Source organism: Ruditapes philippinarum, unplaced genomic scaffold, assembly GCF_026571515.1.
Source record: "Ruditapes philippinarum isolate M1 unplaced genomic scaffold, ASM2657151v2 ctg3895_1_1_1_1, whole genome shotgun sequence".
NCBI classification, from domain to species: Eukaryota; Metazoa; Mollusca; class Bivalvia; order Venerida; family Veneridae; genus Ruditapes; species Ruditapes philippinarum.
The window spans coordinates 26987-54885 of record NW_026865491.1 but is presented as its reverse complement, the minus strand read 5'-3'; the positions used below and the strand labels follow the sequence as shown (position 1 = coordinate 54885).

At 33.0% G+C, this 27899-nt stretch overlaps 1 protein-coding gene across 3 annotated transcripts; it reads left to right on the top strand.

Moving 5' to 3' along the window:
- On the top strand, positions 1-27759 carry LOC132729359 (threonine--tRNA ligase 1, cytoplasmic-like). Of its 3 annotated transcripts, none has more exons than XM_060715125.1 (20): positions 1-149; positions 3044-3106; positions 4823-5004; positions 5446-5561; positions 6128-6254; positions 6728-6845; positions 7719-7783; positions 8409-8487; positions 8757-8903; positions 9622-9720; positions 17493-17588; positions 17817-17887; positions 19585-19747; positions 20242-20379; positions 20843-20920; positions 21609-21709; positions 22861-22968; positions 23419-23491; positions 25764-25878; positions 26286-27759. In XM_060715125.1, exons 1-20 carry the CDS (start codon positions 15-17, stop codon positions 26432-26434), a joined length of 2223 nt encoding a protein of 740 aa, XP_060571108.1. In that variant the 5' UTR covers positions 1-14; the 3' UTR covers positions 26435-27759. The 3 variants fall into 3 exon arrangements, with proteins under 3 accessions (XP_060571108.1, XP_060571109.1, XP_060571110.1); XM_060715126.1 differs by having other exon boundaries at positions 69-253; XM_060715127.1 differs by lacking the exon at positions 1-149 and adding an exon at positions 485-576.
- The last annotated feature ends 140 nt before the right edge of the window (positions 27760-27899 follow it).

Sequence of the window (27899 nt, the reverse complement as noted above, 5' to 3'; positions counted from 1 at the left end):
GGAGTAACTTAGTGATGCTCAGCCTTGTAATAAAAATTTGGGATTGTAAGACCTCGCTCAGCGCATGCGTCGTGCCACTTAATTCAGCAAGCATGGCCGACAACGTGGAAAACAAACTGGAAAAGATGGATATATCTGAGAAGAAAAAGGCATGACGCATTTATTTTAATTAAAGCTTAACATGCTGTCAAGATTTTCTTTTTCCTCTCTTCGCAGCCGACTCGGAACAACTGTCAGTCGATTCAGTAGTCGGGTGTGTGATAAATAATTTATTTTGACAGTTGTCTTCTTGAGTCTTGACTAATTTTTACACATTCCACAAATGTGTATTATACTTATAGAAAGATACTCGTTCCTATCATTAATAAATGATTATGTCATTATATGTAATGAGATCCACCCTACTCAGAATCTTGACAAGATAATAAAAACAACTACACGCAAACACACCCGGATTATTTGCGTCATCTATTGATGTGACTTGTGATTGCATCATCCAAATTTAAGCAAATTGATTGATTATGTATTGATATACCTAACGTCTGTAGAGGATAGAATATGGAGGATATATTCTTGGTAAATCATTTATTAAACAAATTGAAGTTTTTAGCATAATGGAATTCCAAAATTTGATATTAAAAACATACAAGTGAAACTGAAAGTAGACCTTATATGAACAGGGAAGTTGGTTTATAAAAAAAAATTGTTCATTGTTCCGTTTTAACCCATTACTTCATGAGCATTTTGTGAAAAATGGCTGTTTTCATTGAAAAGTCTCCCGTTACAAGTTCAAATTGCTATGATACTATTAAAACTGCTTCAACACTAATCAAACTTGGCACAAATGTTGACTGGACCATTGCCCTTGCAACAACATGCTCAGGCTTAAATTTTCTGTTACCATGGCAACGAGGGGACATCTCAAAATTGCCAAAAATCACTATTTTGCGTTGATTTTTTCAATCAAAATTGATTTCAAAGTGCTACAATTTCTCAATGGATTGAGATAGAGTCAAATGCTTTTCAGCGTTGGTTACACGTTACCTTATGATCAATCTGGGGTCATTTACAGCCTCTCACAAGTCCAAAATTTTCTTGGCGATGAGGGGGACTCCGCCTCCCTTCAAACCCCCCAAACATAAGGGGGCACATCCCCCTTCTGGCAACCCCCTGATGTATCTTTTGGTTGGGGGGCCCCGCCGAAAAACAGGTCACTTTTTTTAACAACATTTCTCAAACAAAAACAAGTGTTTGGGGCCTAAATAAGGCATTTTTTCATCATTTGAGACAACAAAAAAGGGGGGGGGGGTGAAAAAGGCGTGTATATGAAGTAATGGGTTAACAGAAAATGATGAAAATACTTGAAATTACCCTAAATCGCGTTTTTTCATGTTTTAACATGGCCTGTCATATAAATTTGAAGAAAAATTGTTTTGTAGATTTTTTGATTTTTTTCATTAACCCATTACTTCATGAGCATTTTGTGAAAAATGGCTGTTTTCATTGAAAAGTCTCCCGTTACAAGTTCAAATTGCTATGATACTATTAAAACTGCTTCAACACTAATCAAACTTGGCACAAATGTTGACTGGACCATTGCCCTTGCAACAACATGCTCAGACTTAAATTTTCTGTTACCATGGCAATGAGGGGACATCTCAAAATTGCAAAAAATCACTATTTTGCGTTGATTTTTTCCATCAAAATTGATTTCAAAGTGCTATAATTTCTCAATGGATTGAGATAGAGTCAAATGCTTTTCAGCGTTGGTTACACGTTACCTTATGATCAATCTGGGGTCATTTACAGCCTCTCACAAGTCCAAAATTTTCTTGGCGATGAGGGGGACTCCGCCCCCCTTCAAACCCCCCAAACATAAGGGGGCACATCCCCCTTCTGGCAACCCCCTGATGTATCTTTTGGTTGGGGGGCCGCGCCGAAAAACAGGTCACTTTTTTTTAACAACATTTCTCAAACAAAAACAAGTGTTTGGGGCCTAAATAAGGCATTTTTTCATCATTTGAGACAACAAAAAAGGGGGGGGGGTGAAAAAGGCGTTAAAAGGCGTGTATATGAAGTAATGGGTTAAAGGTGTCATTCGTTATTTCATGCACTGCTTCTGCTTTCACTTGACACTCTGAACAATCATTATTATTATTAATCTGAAAAGTTGTGATTTTTCCTTATCGGAATACCCTGCCTAATTATTATTCTTGAGTAACATTGAAAATGTGGCTATATCCTGGATTAGACCCCGGGGTCTAAACCAGGAGTATATATAAGGTTCATTCTGTTTTCTTTAGTGTACTATATACAAGTTTTAGACCTGAAAAATACATAGGGGTCAGATTGCCAAAAATGTATGCGCCTGACTAGAACTGACACGGAAAATTTCATTGATAGATATGGAATTCTTTATATTTTATTCTATATTCCCTAACAATTTGAATATGATTGCTTTAAAATAGTATTTTGTTGTAAAACAGAGAATAAAATGAACATCAATTTCCAATGCAAACTAAAGCGATAAATAAAATATTTACGATTACTAGTAACATCAATTCACACGTGAGGTGACTACGCTGGGGGTCACCTGACTCACCTCACGTGACACTATTTGATTAAAATTGAAGTGAACTATGGAGAGATTCAGTTTGGTTTGTTGTCTGTTTTCGAATAAAAAATCTCATTTATAATTGTTATTAATAAGTTATGATAAAAAAATTCAAATTTGTAACTTTCAATTGGGGATATTTTCCTGTGGATTGGGAAAATAATACACTTTTTCAAATTGGAATATGACTCAATAACGGCTATAAAATAACCAAAAAAAAATCCCTGAAAACCCAACCAAGAAAAAAAAGAAAGCTTTCAAAGAACCAGGTGTTAGATTTATATACTATTCCAGAAACTATTATCAGGAATTACCGAATAGTACAACATTGAGTTTTGAAGTCTAAGATGTGTAGTGATAAATAATGCACAGAATGTTTTCCAAAAAAAAAAAGTATAATAGTGTTTTATTGCTCTTGTTTTTTTTCAGTCACAGAAAGGGAAGAAAGCTAAAGCAGAGGCTGCTGGTGATCAGGTTGATAAACTAAAACCGGTAAGCTGTTTATATAGTTACATTAGTTCGCTTTCTGAGTTAAACCTTCTCTTGATCTTAAAGACAAAATGCACAGTATTAAGTTGAACAGCATTAAGCAGTCAGTGGTTCTATGGAACCATGGTACTAAATGTTAAACTGGGTAGAAATTAATATTAAAATCAGACATAAGTTAGAATATTACCTATTTAATAGATGGTTATTTTCAAATGATAGTTATGGAAACCTGACCCACTTTGTTTCGTGTGTTTCACTTTCCTTATTCTTTTTGTGCCCCCACGTTAGTGGCGGGCATTTAGATTTACCCTTGTCCGTCCGTCCGTCCGTCCTTCCGTCCGTCCTTCCGTCCGTCCGTTCACTTTTGTGTCGCACGTAACTCAAAAAGTATTTGACCTAGAGTCATGAAACTTTACAGGAATGTTGATCAGCATGTGTAGTTGTGCACCTGGGTATTTTCATCTGGATATTTTTAGTATTTTCAGAGTTATTGCCCTTGACTTAGTAAAATTTTGCAATTTTCAACTTGTGTCGCACGTAACTCAAAAAGTATTTGACCTAGAGTCATGAAACTTTACAGGAATGTTGATCAGCATGTGTAGTTGTGCACCTGGGTATTTTCGTCTGGATATTTTTAGTTTTTTCAGAGTTATTGCCCTTGACTTAGTAAAATTTTGCAATTTTCAACTTGTGTCGCAAGTAACTCAAAAAGTATTTCACCTAGAGTCATGAAACTTTACAGGAATGTTGATCAGCATGTGTAGTTGTGCACCTGGGTATTTTCGTCTGGATATTTTTAGTATTTTCAGAGTTATTGCCCTTGACTTAGTAAAATTTTGAAATTTTCAACTTGTGTCGCAAGTAACTCAAAAAGTATTTGACCTAGAGTCATGAAACTTTACAGGAATGTTGATCAGCATGTGTAGTTGTGCACCTGGGTATCTTCGTCTGGATATTTTTAGTATTTTCAGAGTTATTGTCCTTGAGTTAGTAAAATTTGGCAATTTTCAACATGTGTCGCACGTAACTCAAAAAGTATTTGACCTAGAGTCATGAAACTTTACAGGAATGTTGATCAGCATGTGTAGTTGTGCACCTGGGTATTTTCGTCTGGATATTTTTAGTATTTTCAGAGTTATTGCCCTTGAGTTAGTAAAATTTTGCAATTTTCAACATGTGTCACACGTAACTCAAAAAGTATTTAACCTAGAGTCATGTAACTTTACAGGAATATTGATCAGCATGTGCAGTTGTGTACCAGGTATTTTCGTCTGGATTTATATAGTATTTTTAGAGTTATTGCCCTTCACTTAGAAAATTTTTGCAATTTTCAACTTAAGTCGCAAGTTTCTCAAAAAGGATTTGACATAGTCATTAAACCTTATGGGCAGGTTGCTCAGCATATTTTAGATTTGCACCTGGGGTTTCGCTTGTGGATTTATCCAGTATTTGTAGAGTTATTTCCCTTGACTTAGTAAAAAGATTGACAGAACAGTGGCGCAGTGGGGGCACCCGTGTCCTATGGACACATTTCTAGTTATTAGTCAAATGATAGTTGTACAAAATACTTTTGCTACTTTCAGCCACTGTATCATTCTTGCTAGCTTTATATATTTTAACTTGAACCTTTCTTGTGAACATGGTACTTGTTACATTGTAATTGGCCTATTTGATACTTTAATAGAGTTTCTGGCCTATATAAAGTTTGATTGTATTTAGATGGATCCCCCACCAGAATTTCTTGCATCAAGACAAGTATTATGGGATAAATTAAAAAAGGAATATGATGACTGGGTGGCAGCACAGGAACGTAAACCAATCAATGTGACACTGCCTGATGGGAAGGTTGTTGAGGGCAAGGCATGGGAGACTACTCCATATGATGTTGCTAAAGGTATCAGGTAAGTGTTTATGTCAGTGGATCTCTATCCACTAAACTGCTGCTCTCATTTATGTTAAATTTTCTGAAAATTGAGACAATCAAATTGAGACAATCTTGACATTTGTACAAATTTGTATTCAAAGTATCAACAACTTTTGATTATAATGGAATAAAGTGGATTATTTAGGGATACAGTTTAGTTTGTTGTCTGTTTTCAAATAAAAAAATCTCATTTATAATTGTTGTTTAACAAGTTATGATATAAAGATTCAAAAACCAACACAGTTTATCCAATCACATTATGCTTTATTCAGCTTATTCATTTGACAAGTCAGAAATGCTTTGAACTTTAAAATAAAAAAATATATATCGGATTGTATCTATAAGTAGGTACAGTAATAGAATGATAATAGTCTTGTACAAAATAAAATGTGTTATAAGACAATGTTATAATTTTCAGCCAAGGTTTGGCAGACAACACTGTAATAGCAAAGGTGAACGATGTATTATGGGACCTTGATCGTCCATTAGAACAAGATGCAACATTACAGTTGCTAAAGTTTGATGATAAAGATGGTAAGTCAGGGTTTTTGTGTATGTAAACTTACTTTCTTTAGACTATTGACAGAAAGGAACAAATGGTTGATTTCAAAAGCACATATAAATATTACACATGTGATATTTTCTGAATTTATACATCTCGAGTAAAATGACAATATGCACTTTATTTTATACCTCAGTCCATGATAGGGTATTTGATATTCATGCTTATTTTAAGCATTAAAATGTATGTTTGATTTGGCAAGCTCTTTGATATTGTTACATACATCTTTATAGATGTTATTGTTATAAATGTTACTATTATTTTCCAAATACCAAGCAACTGGTTTCCTTGCGGCTTATTGACTTGTCTTAACCCAGCACCACTAAATTTGTGTGATTATTTGCTTGAACTGACAATTTTTCTGCGTAAAGGATTTTTGTAGAAAAATCTTGAAACAGAAAACCAAAAGGGTGTAGACTTGTCAAACTTTACAGATGCACCATAATTTTTGGATCTATTCCAAGATATGATGGCAATTTTGATTGATCTTTTTTACCTTTGATGATTGCCGAATAATTTAGATGCCTATATATTGCAGGAGAGTATGTATTCTGGCATTCCAGTGCACATATATTAGGTGAGGCCATGGAATGTTTATATGGTGGACATCTTTGTTACGGTCCACCCATAGAGGGCGGTTTCTACTACGACATGTGGTCAAACAGGTACCTTTTCATTTTGTCACATAGTGAAATAATAACTTCTTAAATTAGCATACATGCAAACCTTTTCCTGTAGAGCCTGAAGTTTTAAAGCCATTAAACATATCATTTGTTCTCTGTTGTATGTTCTAAGTGGCCATGTAGCGATATCACATTTGATGTTAATAAAGCATGTTTACATATGGAAAAAATGTTAAATGATTAGTATGACTGATGGATATATGAGGACAGACATACACGGTAAATTTCTGAATGTCAGACACATTTCATACAAGAGGCTAACATTTGATTAAAGAAGTTTGCAAAGCCTGGATAAATTACTTATAAAAAGTAATTTTTGTTATGTTGATAAAATTATTAACATTATAATATATTTGTACACATTTTAAGAGTTTTTGGATGAGATTTTTCTACTGTTAGTATTTTATGTAAAGTAATAAAATGTAGATAATAGATATTATGTTCAATCATTATAGACAGGTATCAAGCAATGATTACCCTGTGATAGAGAATAGAGTAAAACAAATTGTGAAAGATAAGCAACCATTTGAGAGACTTGTTATGACCAAGGAAAATCTTCTAAAGATGTTTGAGGTAAACAAACAATGGTTATATGTAACCAAACTTCTGAAAAAATGAAGTGTTAACCATCATTGAAAAATATGTTAATACCTTCTAGATATTTTAGGAATTAAGATTACTTATTTTAAGTATAGAGTGACTGTTACATATCTGATAATTTGTAGACATGTTTTAAGTTGTTGCTAATATAAGTAATATAAGTAATATAAATATATGAACTTCTAATAAACTGGCAGCGAAACTGTATGTAATCAAAATATAGAAACTCACCAATTTCTTTTATTAAATTGAAAAACCTTTTAACATATCTATTTTTTGTGATATTAAGTGCCCACAAATATATTGAAAATTATATGCTCTTGGTGGGAAAGAACTGATATTCTTAATTTATTAGATACAGTACATGCAAGACTTGGGGCGTCCCTGGTCGAGTGGTTAAGGTTGTTGACTTCAAACCACTTGCCCCTCAACGCAGTGGGTTTGAATCCCGTCAGGGACTTTGGATTCTTTCATGTGAGGAAGCTATCCAGCTAGCTTATGGAACGTCTGTGGTTCTACTCCGGTGCCCATTTGTGCCTGAAATAATGCACGGAAGGGCACCTGAGGTTTTCCTCCACCAGTAAAGCTGGAAAGTCGCCAAATGACCTATACTGTGTCGTTGTGACGTAAAACCCAAACAAACATGCAGGACTTATTTGATTAGTCTGTAAATATTATTTGGTGTTTCTATATGAAATCAATATTGTTTGTCTGCACCTGCAGGTTGGGTTAAACACTGACAAAGATATTAGATGATTTTAATTTTTCAAAAGATTCATCTCTATGCATAGCTTGAATAAATGCTTAACAAGTTAAACAGAAATGTATTATGATATTTATTTTCAGTACAATGAGTTTAAAAAAAGAATCATCACTGAAAAGGTTACCACCCCAACAACTACTGTGTACAAGTAGGTAACTTTATATTTATAATTATTTCATTGATCCCATTAATCAAGATACTGTATAAATATACTAAATTTCACATTATGGCATGAATATTGTTTAATCTAAAAATGAAGTCCAGGGTTAATGAAAATGTGTTTCAGTGTGTATATAATTATACGTATCTTCAAATGCTGTTTTATTTGTTTCATCATTACAATAGTGCACAAGGTCGTTGACTTCAAACTACTTGCCCCTCACCATTGTGGGTTCGAAGCCCAACAGGGACTTTTGATTCTTTCATGTGAGGAAGCTATCTAGCTAGCTTACAGAACGTCGGTGGTTCTACTCGGGTGCCCGCTCTTGCCTGAAATAATGCATGGAAGGGCACCTGAGGTCTTCCTCCACCAGTAAATTTGGAACGTCGCCAAATGACCTATACTGTGTCGATGTGAAGTAAAACCCAATCAAACAAACAATAGTGCACAACTGCTTGTGATTGGTCCGTTTACTGAAACTGATTTTATATATGATGCTATTCAAGTTGTTGGCTTTTATTATCAGGGTTAACTTTGGCCTTTATTGAGGCCAATAATGGACCCCTTTATCCTTTTAAAAAGTATGTTTCTACCTTTACCTTTTGTATTTTAGATGTGGACCTTTGATAGATCTGTGTAGAGGACCTCATGTACGTCATACTGGTAAAATCAAGTCAATGGCTGTCACTAAAGTAAGTTGTCCCGTGTATTGCATGTATTAATATATTGGGGTATAGATCAGTATACATGGTTTTGTTAGTGAAGTTGCTCACTTTCTCTTAATAAATCCTTCCATAAATAGTACTGATGTTATCTATATATCAAAGTGAACTGTGAACGTTAACTTGCACTTTCTTGCATTGTTACTGCATTAGATTTGACTCAAGCCAGGGACTTGGAATTTATACAATTTGAGGAAATTATTATGTTAGGAAATATAAGATTAAATGTTATATTACAGAATTCATCTACATATTGGGAAGGTAAGGCAGATGCCGAGTCTCTTCAGAGAATTTATGGAATCTCATTCCCAGATCCCAAACAGATGAAGGAATGGAAACATTTCCAGGAGGAGGCAGCTAAAAGAAATCATAGAAAAATTGGAGTAGTAAGTTATCCTTATTTTGTCTTGCTTTGAGTGTTAACAAAGTGCCAAAGGCTGGTTTAACATACATATATGTAAGTTTGTGATAAATAATTGGCCAAAGATCAAGTAAGCGTTTTTCAGCTGCAGACTCTAAAGTTGCAAATTACTGTTGTAACATATTGTGCCATCTGAAATCACCATATGACCTTTATATTGTATTTGACTCAAAAGTTAAAAGCCCAACAAAAATGAAAGAAGTAGAGTGGTTAAGATCTGTCTAAGATTGGTGGTTCTACTCCAGTACCTGTTTGTGCCTGAAATAATGCACACAGGGGCACCTGAGGTCTTCCTCACCAGTAAAGCTGCAAAATCGTCATGTGACCTTGACAGAATTTGTTTGATGAAAAATCCAACAAAATCAACTAAAAAATGTTTGCCTTTTTCTATGGCTAGTCAGATTATTATATGTTATTGTTCACATGTAATGATATTGATACACCATCTATCATAATGTTTCACTGTATTTACCTTTAGCCGGCTGGCAGTAACTGAATTTACCCATGTGAACAGTGCAGACAGTAAAAATGTTCTACACTGTATGGTATGCAGTTAGTATTTATTTTAAAACTTTCCATAAAAAAGATGAATGGTTTTGTCCAGATTTCAAGATGGACAAGTTCATTTAAGATAGCATGGTAATGGTTAAACAGACTTGTACATTATATATTGTATATTTCAGGATCAGGAGTTATTCTTCTTCCACGAATTGAGTCCTGGTTCATGTTTCTTTTTGCCACGTGGAGCACATATATATAACACTCTTATAAACTTTATGAAGGTGAGTGTCTTATGTATTAAATCTTTTAGTTAATCTGCTGGAATTGAAATTGATAAGCCTTTGCCACCAGTATAGATCCAAGTCAAGCTCTATCCTATTGGCTGAACAACTTTAAATTTTTCATCTTGATTTTTTTTAAACTGATAAGAGACTGTTCCAAAAGTGAAACTTGGGCAAGTTCATTTAAGATATTAAGCAGGTTAACCTGTATTAATAAGGTAAGAACTTAAGGTATTAAACAGTCACAGAAATTTTCATTAGCCAAAGTGAAAATTCAATATCACAATTTAAATTCTTGTTTTAATTAAAAAAAAAAAAAAAAACAGCAAGTTAATCTAGAACATTAGGATGAATACAGAAAAAACACCATAAAAGTATATTTCAACATTCATTAACTAATCATTAATGTTTTGCTAATAAATATAGCTTCACATTAAAACATACATTTGTACCAAGAAAAGAGGATACAGTCAAGACTGTCATATGTGACTTTCCAAGGGACCCTTGGAAAAAGGTCACATATGACAGGGAGTCTCTTAATACAGTCTCAAAAAAAATTAAAATACATAACTGTGTGAAGGAATAATATGTAACCAATTGTAAATAAACATAAACTCTTTAAATACTTGATGTAAATAAAATGAGAATCACTGTAAAACATTATAATTAATTGCATGTATATCATATAAAAATAAATTTTATTTTTATATTAGATTTATATTGAATTATTTTAGTACAAATAAACTTGAATCTGATCCATTCAAAATCCTTAAAATAAATATCATACTTTAAGACATATTCATATCTAAAGTTTTTTTTCTCTTTAAATGGAAGGTAGATCTATCAACATTTTCATGTAGAATTCATGTAGCAATGGAAAGGTGAAATAAAAAAATGCTGTCTAAAAAAATCTTCCCTTGGCATTACATAAACAGTAAAAAAAAATCGGACACAAAATGGTAATCCAGTTTGATCAGGTATTATGTACTTCACACCTCAATGTGTTAACACACATTGATTGCATCATGCTTACCATATACTAGTCACTTGATACCTGTATGTACATGTAAACTGTGTATTGATGCAATGTTGTGTAGAGGTTGTTTGAAGTGTACTGACTACTTGATAATAATTGGACTTAATTATTTTGGCCCTCTGGGTGTTAAAACAGGTATTATTTATCTGATAAACGGTGTACGGACATAATCCCCTTCGGACAAAATCCCCTTCATGTCTTTTTGTATATCCGGACATAATCCCCTTCATGGGTGGACATAATCCCCTTCATGTGTGAAATTTTGAAGTGGACAAAATCCCCTTCATAAAATTGCTACCTAGGACAAAATCCCCCTCAGAGGAATTTTTGTTTTTTTAAGTGGGTATGAGAGCCACATACTGCATTATGCTGTGTAGTAAATATCTTAATGTATAAATGAGTAGAACATATTTCAGCAGAAAAGCACATTCAATTAGCAACATTTAAATCACATTAAAATTGCTTTGTTAAAGCATTCATAACAATCAATCAAGTAGTGCAGTGATCTGTGGTTTGATTAAATTATCACTCTTTCATCAATAGAAATTGTAACAATGGATAGTATCTATCAATTAGAATTATCAACTTATACAATCAATGAAACAATTATTGGCTAATAAAAATGTTTTTCATACTAATCAATTTAAAACTATTAAAGAAATTGCCTAATCAAATATGTGTTATGCAGTTGATAATTTACCATAATTTTAATGAAAACTTCTAAACTAAATAAAGGTAACTATTGATACATAATTATAAATAAATAAAAAAAAGTTCATTATTCATCAATTTTTATGGAGCATAATAATACATTAGAAACCTATGAAACAAGGGGATTTTGTCCGGGTAGTGAAGGGGATTTTGTCCAGCCTTGCAAAAAAATGAAGGGGATTATGTCCACCCATGAAGGGGATTTTGTCCGGGTAGGTGAAGGGGATTTTGTCCGAAGGGGATTATGTCTGACATTCCTGATAAACAGACAATTAAAATGTGTGAAAGTCATTTAAATCAGACAAAGCAATGCATTGGGACCAGACAATTATGGTCGCTTGTCACATATGACAGGGATTCGTATAATTCAGACCATTTATATAGCAAAATAAGTAAGTAAGTAAGTAAGTAAGTAAATATTTTATTAATGTGTCATATGTAAACATACAAGCAATGAACAAACAAGACATGTATAAACAATAGTATACACCCGGCCCAATGGGCCTATAAGACACAAACAACATGAAGACAATAAATCTGAAAACACGTGAACAACATAAAAGGTATGTTTAGATAAAAAAAAGAAAAAGAAGAAAGATCTTATTTATCTTCTAGCTCAAAAGAAATACTAATTTATTCTAAATAGTTTAACCACAAGAAAGTACTGTATAAGAAATTCAATGTTGTCCGTAAATATATTTGACAAATAAGAATCGAATGCCCAAAATTTACAAGTTACATTCAAGATTTGTTATCATTTGAAAACGTTGAATTATTATGACAGATTTTTCATAAAATATATGTATCACCTGTTTATAGAACCTTTCACTATGGTTTATCTCAATATCTTAATATGATTGTAACATCATGTACAAATTAAACACGTTTATTGAAAAGTTCTGAATATGTTAACGTGGTATGATTTTAAGTTCCAAGTACTTAACTTTAAACAATACTAAAACGAAAACGAAAATTTAACATTATTCAAAGTTCATTGATGGCTTATCTTAAATTGTAATCTAAAGATAACTGACCACGTCCCTTTAATGCATTATATCTTATAGTTCATAAAAATCATGCTATACTATTTCTAAGTCGATAATAACTCTAACATACAGTTACTGTGATAAATAAGGGATTATCAAAGATTATAGAAAAACCGTTACGACTGTTCAAACCTTAATGTATATCAATAAAATATGATAATAAAGTTCAGATTACAATGTCATAAAATGTCCTAATACAGTGCAAAAAATAGTAAATATTTAAATGAATAAGTAATCACAGTTTCAGTGTCTATGAAACAAATAGTCTCTACGCCTCATATATGCCGATACTAAGAATCTAGCTAGTTTTCTAGGGTGATTCTGAACAATATGTACAAATTTGTCACTGTCTGTAAATTGGGTTAATTGATCATTTGAAAAAATCTCACTTAAATGGTTGAGTCTTATATCATGGTACAAGCTACATTTTAAAACGAAATGCATTTCATCCTCAATAGATCCTGAATCACATAATGTACATAGCCTCTGTTCTGGTAATTCACCGACATATCTTCCTGTTTCTACACGAATTGGTAATATACCGCAGCGCATTTGTGCGAGTAATGAACGTTCGTTTCTTTTTAAGTTGAGTTTAAGGTATGATTCTTGCTCGAAGTTATTTTTAAAGAGTCTATATGTTCTGAGTTTAGAAAATTGAGTCAATTTCTCGCTCCACTCTGACTTATAATGATTTTCAATAGCCGATTTAACGATCATTAAATTCACTGGCGTACGATTGTTAAAATGTTCTACCAGGCCTATTTTTGAAAATATATCCTTGATTTCACTACACCAATTATTATGACAATTACGGTAATCCGTGTTAAATACGTGTTTTGTGATTCTATTTTCGTCCATTGTGATAACCCTGTTCCATATTCGTATCATGTTAATCCATCGTCTTTGATTTGTTGGTATCCATCCAATGTCTCCCGTGATTGCCAGAATAGGTGCGAATCTGTGGACTCCCATGTAGTGTCTAATAGCACGGTGCTGTACATTATCAAGCGATTGGTATTTTTTAAAACCCCAAACACCTGAACAATAGTCCATTATATGCACGACACATGAATTATAAAGCTTTTTGAATTTTTTACAACCAAAGTCTTTTATTTATCGCATTTTTGCAATAATTTTACCGAGAGTTCGACTTGCACTTTTAGCTAGCAATTCCGCATTCATGGTGAAATAATGGTTACTGCGAAAGGTTACGCCAAGATACTTGTAGCTGTCAACAAACTTTAGTACATTTTCACCAACTCTGAACTGAAAATCCGTACGTGCTGATCGTCCTTTCCGGAAGTGAATACATTTGGACTTCTCAGTATTAATAATTACTCGCCACCGTCTACACCAATCACGAACTTTGACTAGAATACGTTGGAGGTCCTCCTCAGATTTTGCGATACATACAATATCATCTGCATATAGTAACATCGAAAGCTTCCTTCCGTCTATGTTAAATCCAAGGTCAAGGTCATTGATCTCCTTCACTAGATCATTTGCGAAAATGGAATATAATGTCGGGGAAGCCGAATCTCCTTGCTTTACTCCAGTAGTACATGTGAACCAGTCTGTTAACTTATTATTTAGACGCACACTTGCCGTAGATCTCTGATAAATGCTCTTAATTGTTGTGTACATTTTCCCGTCAATGCCATTTAGTAGTAATTTGTATAATAACATATCAATGTCTATAAAATCAAAACATTTGCGTAAGTCGATAAAGGATGTAAATACTTCATTATTGTTGCGAATTATACCGCTTAACGAAAAGACATGGTCCTCACAAGATCGATTGCGTCTAAAGCCGTTTTGCTCATCTTCCAGTAAGTCATTTTCTTCGAGATATTTTGTCAACCGTTTATTAACTAGACCAGTGTAGAGTTTACTTACACATGACAATAAACTGACTCCTCTATAATGTAATGGTACACGTGGATCTGACATTGGGTCTTTCAAAATGGGACATATAATTGATTTCCTCCATATAGATGGTATAATGCCGGTATCAAATATCAACTGAAATAGTTCTTTCAAGATGGCAATTAGAGCTGGACATTTCAGAACAAAATACGGAATCTCATCGTAACCGCATGCTGAACGGGATTTAGCTTTCATAACAACTTCACTAATTTCCGTCAACGTAATATTTCCGTTAAGTGTTACATTTTGGTTGTATAATGGATCACTAATATTATTCTCCAACATTGACTTGTGTATTTTAGCCTGATTATAATGCTCACTGTTGAAATCATTAGAATCCGTGCCATTATATAAACATTCAAAGTCACATTTCCATCTATTCAGAATCTCTCTTTCATCATACGTAACATGGCCGTCACCATTAATAATTTCCATTGGGATCGATTTGTTGCTTCTTGGGCCTAGTTTGTTTATTTTCTCCCAGAATTCGTTAGGATTTTTTGTTGTCATTGTTTCAATTTCTTCCGACTTTGATTTTCTATATGCCCGTTCAGCCTGACTTAATGATTTATCAAACGTGTCTCTTGCTATAGTATATTCACGACGTAATGTAGATTTTACACGTCGAGTACCGTTACAACGCAGAAATTCACGTTCTTTTTGTTTTTGTAATTTCCATAGTTCTGACAGAGTTTCATTCCAATATGGTTTTCGAATTTTATGCCTCTTGTCTCTAATAATACAGTTTTGTTTAGGAATTTTTCTGTCTATTTCTTCAAATATCATTCCACAAAAATGATCATAAATGTTGTCCATGTTATCCTGTGTCTCCCGGAAGCTCTCAATTCTCGATATACAGTCAATAATTGCCATCCTCGCTAAATCACTTTCCATAAAATCGTCCGGTACATTTCTTACTTTGAAGCGCGATCGCTTAATCTCCTGACCGGTAGACGACTGTTGACCCACATTTTCTGAATGCGCGGCGTAAAATTGTGTGATAATTGCTGAGTGATCGGGTAACCTTGACCTTTCTCCAAGTAAACCATGTAATCCGCAATTATCTACTATTGACTGCATTGACAGGACGTCAAACGAAAAACACTTTAAATATTGATCATGTGGTACACAGATATAGTCAACGACTGCTTTTCCGCGCCGTGAAACCGATGTCCAACCGTTGCCTATAGAGACGTTACCGTTAGAAGCGTCATTGTTGGCCACTTCACATCGTCCATTGAGAATGCAAAATTTAGCATCATTCAGAAATTCAATAAAGTCATGCCCATGCTGATTAATTGTCTTATCTAACACGTGTCTTTGGGGAATGCTGTCTAAACCATTAATTATATCCGATAATGATCCTATCCGGGCATTGAAATCAGCTGCCAAAAATATTCCATCACTGTCACTATTTATGTATATTTGCGATAATAAATGTGCAAAGAAACTAGAAGCGTCACGACCACGGGCTGAACATTCTGGGGGCAAATAGCATGAAAACACAATAAACTCGTACTCCGAATTTTTATGCAAGAATTTCACTCCTAAAATTCCATCAAACGATTTATCAATAACAGTTACTTCGTATTCCTGATAAATCCATGATTTCACAAACAACCCAACGCCACCTGATGATTTTGGCGCATTTATATGAATTTCTTGTCTATTGTAACCAATCCACGTATATCCAGGCACTGTTAATCCGATATTATCTTTAAGGTGCGTTTCACAAACCGAAATAACGTCACTTTGTAGATAATTTATTATACTTATTCTGAGATCATTGTTATCTTTTGTCCATCCGCAAACGTTGATATGAGCAAGCCGAATTGCCCTTGGCCGGGATATATCCTAAAATTCAGCGTTTGTATTTTGGTCACGTGCATTTTCGGCACGTGCGTCGTTATCTCCAAGCAATCTCTCGTTTTCATGCTGTACTCTCGATTTGATGCGTCCTCTAGCATCGACGCGTAACGATCGTCCTTGGGGCAAATTACGAATGGTTGCTCTTGCATTCATTTCAATAAGTCGTTCGATATGTGACTTACTACTACGTACTTGAACATGTTTGTATTCAGCACTGAAACGTAGTTTGGGCTTATTTCTCAACAGCAGGATTTTTTGCTCTAGTGTTTCTACACTAAATTTCAATATCGGCGGTCTATCGTGAAATCTTGCCGGTAGTCGAATTGCATCCGTTACAATGACTTTTGATTGGACCTCTTCGCCTAATGAGTTCACTAGCTCCTGTGCTTTCTGAATTAAGTCCTCGAACTCCGTGACCTGGATTCCGCTGGCCGTGCATGTTCGATTTGGGTCACTGATTGAATTACCTTGACCAAACGAGGTACCGTTAACGCTTGTATGCGCGGACGCTCTTTCCTGCTCAAAAGAAACCATTCTTTTTTTCAACTGATCAACTTTTGTTAACATCTCGTCAATGCGCACGGATTCTCGAGTGATATCAAATTTGAGCTCATTTTTCAAAGTGTCCACCTTCGAATTAATTGTACTCATTAGTTCCGATTTTAAATTGTCAAACTTTTTTTCAAACGATATACGCATATTTTCTTGACCCAATTTTATTTCCCTCACAGTATTACATAGAAAAGTCAATTGCTCTTTTTCTGACATTGCGCCGTTACCTTGATCTGTGGTCGCCATATTTGATCTCAAATCTTGAGGGGTCTCCTGTGGGGGCTTTGATATCTTGGCAGTGTTTTGAGAATGTGTATGTTCTCTATTGTTTTTAGAAATGGATGGGGATTCGAACACAGACTGTGATAGATTTATTGAATCATCATACGGAAATAATACCGAATTTGTCGCTCCAAGAATCTCACTCACTGTTACCTTGTTCTCCTGTGGCGAACCTCCATGTTTGAATTGCTTGTTTATCTGTGATATTTGATCAGTCAAAATATGTTGGGAGGACTGAAACAAGGTCGGATAAGACAGGGAGTTGTTGAAATCAGGGGGTCCCTAAGGCAGTCTTGACTGTATATACTGTATATGTATATTGAACTAATATATATGTGTATATATTACAGAGTGAGTACAGAAAACGTGGCTTTCAAGAGGTTGTGTCACCAAACATATACAATCATAAGTTATGGGAAACTTCAGGCCATTGGCAACATTACTCTGTAAGTTCACCATAAGATTATAGAAATAACATAACTTTACTGTTCATTTATTTTATGAAAAAATATTACATTAGATATAGCTTTATACCATTTTATCCCATTTTATATTTAAAATTGTCTCTTTACAAAGTTGCTGGATGGTATTTGATTTGTATTAGTATTTAAGTGTATTAACAAGATTTTATAGGATAATCCTTAATTTAATTTAAACTATCGGTAATTTTTCAGGATTGCATGTTCAAGTTTGATATAGAAAAAGAAAAATATGGCCTGAAACCTATGAATTGTCCAGGACATTGGTACGTAATTTCAGATACAATTTATACTAGATCTATATTCTAAAGTAATACTGTTTGCAGTTGGAGAAACATTTTGGACATATTTTGGGAAATCTTCTGTTTTCATATGGCATGAAAAGGTATCTTTATTCTACAGATTCAGTGACAGTCTTAGTAACTTTATTAAATCAATTACAAGATTATGGAAACAATATAACTTTACTGTTGATACATTTTTAGCTCGACTATTCGAAGAATATGAGAGCTATTGTAGTCGCCCCGGCGTCGGCGTCCGCGTCGGCGTCTGCGTTGCTTAAAGTTTTTTGTAAAGTCAAATATCTATATTATTACTTGTGATATTCAATTGAAACTGACAATAGTTATTTATAGTAACAAGGTACATCAGATTGACAAGTTGGATAACTCTGCCTACAATATTGACAGAATTATGCCCCTTTTTAACTTAGAAATTTTGGTTAAAGTTTTTGTAAAGTCAAATATCTCAATTATTGCTTGAGATATTCAATTGAAACTTACAATACTTATTTATAGTAACAAGGTACATCAGATTGACAAGTTGGATAACTCTGCCTACAATATTGACAGAATTATGCCCCTTTTTAACTTAGAAATTTTGGTTAAAGTTTTTTTGTAAAGTCAAATATCTCAATTATTGCTTGAGATATTCAATTGAAACTTACAATACTTATTTATAGTAACAAGGTACATCAGATTGACAAGTTGGATAACTCTGCCTACAATATTGACAGAATTATGCCCCTTTTTAACTTAGAAATTTTGGTTTAAGTTTTTTGTAAAGTCAAATATCTCAATTATTGCTTGAGATATTCAATTGAAACTTACAATACTTATTTATAGTAACAAGGTACATCAGATTGACAAGTTGGATAACTCTGCCTACAATATTGACAGAATTATGCCCCTTTGGAACTTAGAAATTTTGGTTAAAGGTTAAAGGTCTTCAAAGATATTTACTTGAAACTTTACACATGCACGTAGGGTCATAATTGGAGGGTCATAATTGTATGTCACTGACCAAGTTCCATAACTCTATCTTGCATTAAGGCTGATTCATATCCCCTTTTCTACTTAGTCTCTTGGTTAATGTTTACATGCAAGTTTTACATATCTCAATAACTATTAAAGATATTTATTTAAAACTTCACATATGCATTTAGAGTCATAATTGTAGTTCACTGACAAAGATCCATAATTCTATCTTGCATTTAGGCTGATTTTTCTCCCCTTTTTTAACTTAGAAATTCATTGTAAAGTTTTGCTTGTAAGCTGTTATCTCAATAACTACTGAAGGGTTTGTGCCTTTTTTGGGACAATTTAAGCATTAATAATAATAAAGCTGTGATTTACTTAATAAAACATCTTAATAACAAGCCTTTGTACCTTTTCTGTCAAATTTATGTATTCATAGGTAATTAGTATTATTATACTCAATAAAACAACCTTGTGACATTACCTTCCGAATAGTCAAGCCAATACTGTATAATTAGACTCTCTTCAAGGCCTATAACTTGAATTTATAAAAAAAAATTAGCCCTTTTGTGAACTTAAAAAATTTAACATTATCAAGGCTCTTTTACTATCAAGCACTTAGAATAGTCGAGCGTGTTGTCCTTCCGACAGCTCTTGTATATAAGATATAGCTTCATACCCTTTAATACGATATTATCTATTAACAGTTTGATGTTTGACCACCGTATCAGATCGCACAAAGAACTACCATTGAGAATGGCTGACTTTGGCGTGCTACACAGAAACGAGTTGTCCGGGGCTCTCAGTGGATTGACTCGTGTACGAAGATTCCAACAAGACGATGCTCACATATTCTGTGCACCTGAACAGGTATTACTAAGCTAACAATTTTCTTGAACCTTTTAAAATAGTTTTCAATCTTCAGTTTCTGGAATTACTGACAAAAGCTAAAGCTGAAGAAATTCTGACAGGGCCCAATTAAAACTTGCCAAAATATCATGATAATGTGACTTTAGATTTAATTGCTAATTTTGATATCAAAGTAAGAAGCTTGCACCAAAGTCTGGTTAATTAGATTTGCCTACAGACTGTATTAGTTGTTTACAACCTGATAAAGGGTATATCTTACCCAAAATCGGTAGTTTAAATAAATATGTGAACTGTCCTGGTGTTGATGTCTTGTTTCCCCCAGCCTTATAACCTTTTAATTTATAGAATTTATTTTAGTTTGATTGTGTATGAAGCATATAGACATACCCTTGTATTTGTTCCTTGAACAAACTTATACATATCAATGAATGTAAATGTTCTTTATTGTTGTCATAGATATCACCTCCTGCATGAGAATATTTATTCTTTTACAGATTGAGCAAGAAATTATGGGTTGTTTAGATTTTTTGAAGTTTGTGTATGGTGTTTTTGGATTCACATTTGAGTTGAAGTTGTCAACCCGACCTGAAGGTTTCCTAGGTGAAGTTTCATTGTGGGATATGGCTGAGAAGGTTGGTGATTTGTGAAACAAATAATCAGAATAGATATACATTAAAAAAGTAGTCTGTTGAAATTTGTGTTATATGAACATAAAATAAAAATACATGGGTTAATGATTTTTTTAACAGTGCTTGATAGTTGTCATCAGAATACATGTCATGTAATTTCAGAGATAAATGAATAATAAAATTGATAAAAATCAAATATAGACATAATTTATAGATGATATTTTAGTTTATATCTTGAAAATTTAATATATTTATAATTTTATGCCTCCAGTTTAAGTGATGCTTTGGGGTGGGGCTTAAAGTTATGCTTATTTCTGTTTACACTCAGTAATGTTATCCAATCAGTGTTAATAATATTCTACAACTGTAAATGAGAATCATTCAATATGATAACATTATGTTAAGTGATGGTATCAAAGTGGTGCCACAAAATGTTCTAAACATCATTACTTTTGACAATTTCTAGGATCTTGCAACGTGCTTGGATAAGTCTGGTCTCAAATGGGAGTTGAACCCAGGTGATGGTGCTTTCTATGGTCCAAAAGTAAGTAACAGATGTAATCTATATATAGTAACAGAAGTGATCTATATAAAGTACTAAAAGCTGCATGCCTGAAGAAAATAAACAAAACATACTAAAATTGTAAAAAAAAAGAAAAATGATTTAAGATTCAAGTTACAATTTATATCTTTTGTGAGATTATTGCAGTATTAATCACAATATTTCTACTGCGTTACTACCGCAGTAAGGGCTATTTTTGCATTTTTTTGTCCTCATTTTGGTAATTTACATGGGTTGTACGTGCTGTTAGCAATGTGTGAAATATTTGAATTACTTTCTTTGTTTACTTCACAATATTTTACTTTTAGATACATTTTCAAAATTTTCATGAAAATTGGAATGAATCTAGAGGCGTGCTGCTTTATTATGATTGAATGAAAATATCTATTTTTAACATAGTACAATGTCAAATAAAATTCATACATAATTATTTACCTTGCTTTCTTTACTGTTAAAACACGATCCTGTATTAAAGTTTGCAAGGTTGCTGTTGTCTAACATTGAGAACAGTCAACATCCATGAATTGAAAGAGGTGTAAGTGTTTAATTTTATATTGAATGAAAGGTTTAAGTAGGGATGAAAGCTGTCCATTTTAAAGTGATTATGTAAGTTTAATTGCAGTTAACTAACATTACTATAGTAACAGATAGAAAATGTGTTTACATTTAGATTGACATCACCATTATGGATGCATTAAAAAGGTCCCATCAGTGTGCCACTATACAACTTGATTTCCAGTTGCCTATCAGATTTAATCTAGGCTACATTGGGTAAGTTGACATATGCAAGCTTACACTTGTATGTATGCTTTCATCTTTATTTACAAGATTTTAGTCATACCCTTGTATGAAAAAAGAATGCCTAAATAGAACTTTGAGAAAATGAGATTTTAATAAAATGCTGGCATATCGTCTTTGGTGATATCTAAATTTCAATCTTTAGGGATTCTTGATTCCGATTTTAAGACTGGTGACAATTGGTAAGATGCCACTACCTATCTTGAAGTAATGCATAGATTACAATTTCTAATTATTTTCATGTCTGTATTACCCATAGAAATATTAGATGTCGGTGAAACAACAGCATTGTTTATTATCCATACCCAATTCTGTTCATGAGCAATCTACATAATAGTATATGTTGTCCATTGGATTAAAACAAAATATATGTCTATTGCTAAATTTGTTTGTCGACCATTGTTATATTTGTCTCTCTATTGACGCATTTATTTGGCAATAAACAGAAGAATTAATTAAATTCTGTTGGCTGCTATAAATGAATATTTAAACTTATTATTTCAATTTCATAAATTTCTGTTTTAACATCCAACAATATAATAATTTTATTTCATGCTTTCCAGTGTTTTATTGTAATATATCAGATGATTATATTCTGATAAACCACTAGTGAAATTTATAAAATATAATTTTCACTGTAGCCGGACTATATATGAATGCGGATGAAAAGAAAATCATAACTAAATGGAATAACAGGCAGAAATAAATGCCGCCATGCGTAAATTTTGCTTCTGAAGGAAAAGAAAGTCGATGTCAGCATACATCATGTTAAAAACGTAACAAAATTAGAGAAATTTAACAGAACTATATTTCAAAATTGATGATGTGACGTCATGATGTGATGACGTCACAAAGGAGAATGCGCGACGTTACGCGGCAAATTCAGTAAAAATTACTTAAAATCACTTAAAACACATGAAATAAAAAGAAAATTTATTTGTTTTACATATAAGATTGAAATATATTTCATTCGTGAACACCAGCTATGATATTTTCACTCGTGGCTACGCCACTCGTGAAAATATTACATCTGGTGTTCACTCAGAGAAATTATATTTCAATCTTACATGCAAAACAAACAAATATCCTCTATATATATTATGAATGTACATGTATGTTACCAGGGCGTCTGCTGACGGGGAGAAGTTACGACCTGTGATCATCCATCGTGCTATACTGGGTTCCGTGGAGAGAATGATTGCTATCCTCTGTGAAAGTTATGGTGGAAAATGGTAAACATATCTTAAATGAATACATATAAAGAACCTGTGAAACCGCTTACTTCACAGATACTCAATTATCCATTACTCCATAGTGTACATGTAAATTATAAATAAACAACAGGCGCAACAAATTCTGTTAAATCATTTAAAGTAAAATGTTAAAAACTGAAAACATTACTTCTTCGTTTTTGTACTGAATAACTGACTTACTATAGAGTTGTTAAACAAGCTATATATGACTTGTTAACTCAAATTCTTTTCAGAAGGTTGTCAAATGATAGAACAAATTTTGATGGAATTCAGAACATTAAATTTATTCTTGCTATCTTTCATACACAATAAAACTTGAAGAAAAACAGCCTATAATTAGATAAAATCATATTTTGACATTTAGCACACGTTTGGTTTAATTTGGATATATTTATAATGATAATAGTAGCGATATAATGATGATTTCAGGCCATTCTGGTTGTCCCCAAGGCAAGCTATAGTAATACCAGTGGCTCCAGCATTTGATGATTATGCTTTGAAGGTATATTCAATTAATTAAATAAAGTTAATGTTTGATAAATTTGTTGAATCGTGTTTCCATGCTTTAAATTTCAAATTGTCTTATGTATATTTAAGAATTATTCACAAAGCCATCAGATGTAAGGTAACATTCTAACCTTGAACCCATCTCTTGGTAATGGTGGGAATTTTAGTTGGATTCTCTATAAGAATCCGGCTTTGAAGGGTCAGTAATGCGACTGCAATGCATAAGATTATTGTCAGTTCCAGACTAGAGTTGAAAAAGGAAATATTCTCCTTGTTAGTTTATGACAGAAATAAACTATATTTACATTTTAATTTGAACTTGGGCTTTGATTTTCTTTTAGTTAATTTCCATAATTTAGTACCGTTAATGCATGCCAGCTTCAAGATGGTGACAAATAAGTCATACCAGTTGTTCAGTGTAGGATCCTCGGCATTATAGTTGTTGTATATAGAAAACTTGCCTTTATTATGTCGCCTTGAAAAGGTGACATATAGGGGTTACTTTTGTCGGCGGTGTCTTTGTCGGCGTCCGCTAAAGCTTGTCCGGAGCATAACTCAGTCACTATAAGTCTGATTGACTTCAAACTTGGTATGCATGCTTCTTTCAATAACCCGAAGTGCAGTGCACAAGGACCGGTACTCTGCAGTTCTTATTTTTTGAGTTATTGCCCTTTGTTAATTTTCATACTTTAATTTTGTCCGGGCCATTTCTCTTCAACTAAAAAAGCTATGGACTTGAAACTTCATAAGATGATAGATCTCATTAAGAAGAAATGCAGTGCACAAGAACTGGTACTCTGCATTTCTTATTTTTTGAGTTATTGCCCTTTGTTTATTTTCATACTTTAATTTTATCCGGGCCATTTCTCCTTAAGTATAAAAGCTATGGACTTGAAACTTAATAGAATGATAGATCTCATTATTAAGAAATGCAGTTCACAAGAATCGGTACTCTGCATTTCTTCATTTTTGAGTTATGGCCCTTTGTTAATTTTCATACTTTATTTTTGTCCAGGCCATTTCTCCGAAAGTATAAAAGTTATGGACTTGAAACTTCATAGGATGATAGATCTCATTAAAAAGAAGTGCAGTGCATAAGAACTGATACTCTGCATTTCTTATTTTTGAGTTATTGCCCTTTGTTGATTTTCTTACTTTATTTTTGTCCTGGTCATTTCTCCTCAAGTATGAAAGCTATGGACTTGAAACATCATAGAATGATAGATCTTATTGATAAGAAGTGCAGTGTACAGAAACTGCTGCTCTGCACGTATTATTTTTTTAGTTATTGCCCTTTGTTATTTTTCATATTTCATTTTTGTCCTGGCCATTTCCCCTAAACTACATTGTTCACAAGGCGACACATCTGACTCGCGGAGTTCTAGTTCTTTATACACATTACATGCATAGTGTAGGTTGTTTGATTAACCTAATGAAAAGCGTACCATATGAAATTTAGATAAAACAATGTAGTTTATTTCAAACTTTATACATTGTCATTTAAACAGGGTTTGTACAGTCTTAAAAAGTGCTTAAATTTCAGTCCCTGTCTTAAAAAGTGCTTAAAAATGTAAAATAGTGCTTAAAAGTCCTTGAATTTGATTACTGTCTGAAAAGTGCTTAAAAAGTGCTTTTGCTGAAAATATGCTTGAAAATGATTGAATGACATAGTGTCGATAAAAATCAACAGTTAACAAAATAAGAAAAAGATCCAATTTAGTATCAAAATCATTGAAATGTTAAACTTTGCTCAAGGTAACAATAAGTTGACAAATTGCACTTGTTTTGAACTAATTTGTATTTGATGCACCCTTTGTTGTTCTTTTCTATAAAACCTTAATTTGGCCAGAAAATTTGTATAATTCAAGAAAAAATGCTGAATAAACTATCCCTCTTAGGTTGAATATTATGTCGATATATATGTGCAACAAATGTGCTTAAAAATGGGAATACATGCTTAAATAGTGCTTAAAAAGTCCTTGAATTTTGGCATTGGATGTCTGTATGAACCCTGCATTATCACTACCCTTTCGATTTTTTGATTACATCAAATTATTGAAGTCATATTTTGTATTACATAGGTTGCACCTTCATGAATTTGAAAATATAATAAATATTGGTATTTAGATATTCTCATACAGTATATATTTAATGATATTAATATAGACATACTGTTAGGTTGCTGTTTATGTCACATGTCTATTAATAATGAGTTTAATTATGAACCAGTTGATTAGTTTACCTGAGGTGTGTTGATTATTTTACAGGTAAAACAACAAATCCATGATGCTGGATTTCTATGTGATGCAGAACTTGATGCCTCCAATACTTTGAATAAAAAAGTTAGAAACTCGCAGTTAGCTCAATATAACTTTATTCTAGGTAAGTAAACAGCACAAGGCTTGAAATTTGCTTTACTCTTCATGTTATATTGACAAGGAGAGAGCAGGGGCCTCTACAGGTGAGTTGTTACGGTTGTGACTGAATCTTTCTTACCTTGCTATGTCAGGTCTGAAATCTCACCCAGGATGTTACATTGCGGGTTATTTGTGCAGAATCTATTTACTAGGTCACAGAAGATCTGAGGTTTTAAACAGATTCCTGATTGTACTAGAAAATAATGTATGGAGGGATATTGTCTAAAAAGTTACTGTATATTCTATTGTCAGAGCCAGTGAGAGTAATAATGAACCTTGGCTTCTGTAAAACATGGCTAAGGCTGAAAAAGAAAATATTTTCCCTTAAAACTATGACATTGTGAACAATAAATTTTTTTATTTACATTACAGTGGTAGGTCAGAAGGAAGCGCATTCTGGGTCAGCTAATGTACGTACACGTGACAACAACGTGCACGGGGAACGTTCTATTGATAAAATCATAGGAAGGTTTGCTGATTTCAGTGCAAGCAGATGTGGGGATGCTGAGGAACAGTTTTAAAAACATTTAAAATCAAGTCACTTTAGTCCAGGACTTCATTAAAGACAGGAGAATTTATTATTGGCAAATTTTAAATGGCGTAGAAACAGTGGTGAAAAAAATGAAGGTCAACTCTCAAAGTATTCCTTCCTTATTAACAAACTTAGATGCATGAATTGTTAAAGACACAGACACTTTATCTTGAATATATGAAGATTTTTTGAATGTATGCAATAGTCTAAGTGTTTTGTTTCAATAAGTGTATGAATCATGAATCAATCCGGACATTAATTTAAATGAAGTTTTGCTTTTTGCCATAATCATTGTATTGTTAGGTATGATAACAGCGGTACTGACACAGCGTGGTAACTTATCCAATAATCAGTGTAGAGAAGTCCACATTTTATCATATATTCTTTTTGGTGCACACATAATTAATGTAGTTAATGTTTTATTTCATAGCTTAATCTTGTGATTTGAGTTGCAAATTGTTTGACTGTTAAAAATACATATTAAATGTTTTAGACTATGAGACTTAACTAAATTGCAACTGCCTGAAATGATGTTTTTGTTACAATTATCCAGGAATTATGAATTTTAGTCTTATGTCAATTTGAAATATACTGAAGTGCTAAGCGTTATATTTTGTTAAATATGACAACAATTGGCTTTGGCTTTTGTGAAGTAAAGAAACTGTTAATAATTAGATGTTATTTGTATTATTAATAGAGCTTTAAAGGTTTTAAATAAGAATTGGTGTTTAACAGATTTTATTTAAATTTGATAGACTTACAACTAGAATTTTTCAACATATTTAAACGGATTTAGCTTTTAGTTGTATTGTTATGTTGTTGTTTTTTCTATTGATGGACGTTAACATGTGTTTTAAGTCACACCAATTGACTTTTTCCTGGATGTTGGAACCAGTGTGGAAGTGAGAAAAAAATATCGCACTGCTTATGTGACTTGAATCCAAAACCTCTAAATTGGATGCCAAGTGCTCCTCTTCTTCAGCTAATTGGTGGTTATGTAATATTCTGTATCATTTCATGCGTGCAAGATAAGGTATGTTCCGAACGTTCACAAATATCACATACATGTAGGTTTAGAAAAACATTAAATTAATAAGCAAATATATTTGAAGTGAAGATTTCAAGATATTTCTATATTAAGCATTTATGGAAGAATTTTTATGCTACATGTATATGTATTTAATATTTTGATTACATTTGAAAACTTTGTCTCGGTAGATGTAAGCTTCTGTTTTCTTGGAAATGGGATAACCTGTAAACGTTATAACTGCATCACTATCATGTATTTATTGAATAAAATCATATTTGATTTTATTTTGTGTTATTTGTTTTCTGTCCTAATACATTTTCATATTATCAGGGTATCGTATATTGTTGTTCACCAGGTTGTTAGCAATTTCATGTGTAATCTTTTGAACTGACTGTAAGAAATTGAAACAACTTGCTAAACCTTA

Excerpts from the sequence above, each read along its gene's own strand:
- LOC132729359 (XM_060715125.1), top strand. The coding sequence starts at position 15 with ATGCTCAGCCTTGTAATAAAAATTTGGGATTGTAAGACCTCGCTCAGC. Across the intron at positions 20,380-20,842 it reads TGTGGGATATGGCTGAGAAG|GATCTTGCAACGTGCTTGGA; the intron begins GTTGGTGATTTG and ends GACAATTTCTAG. Across the intron at positions 22,969-23,418 it reads GAAAGTTATGGTGGAAAATG|GCCATTCTGGTTGTCCCCAA; the intron begins GTAAACATATCT and ends TGATGATTTCAG.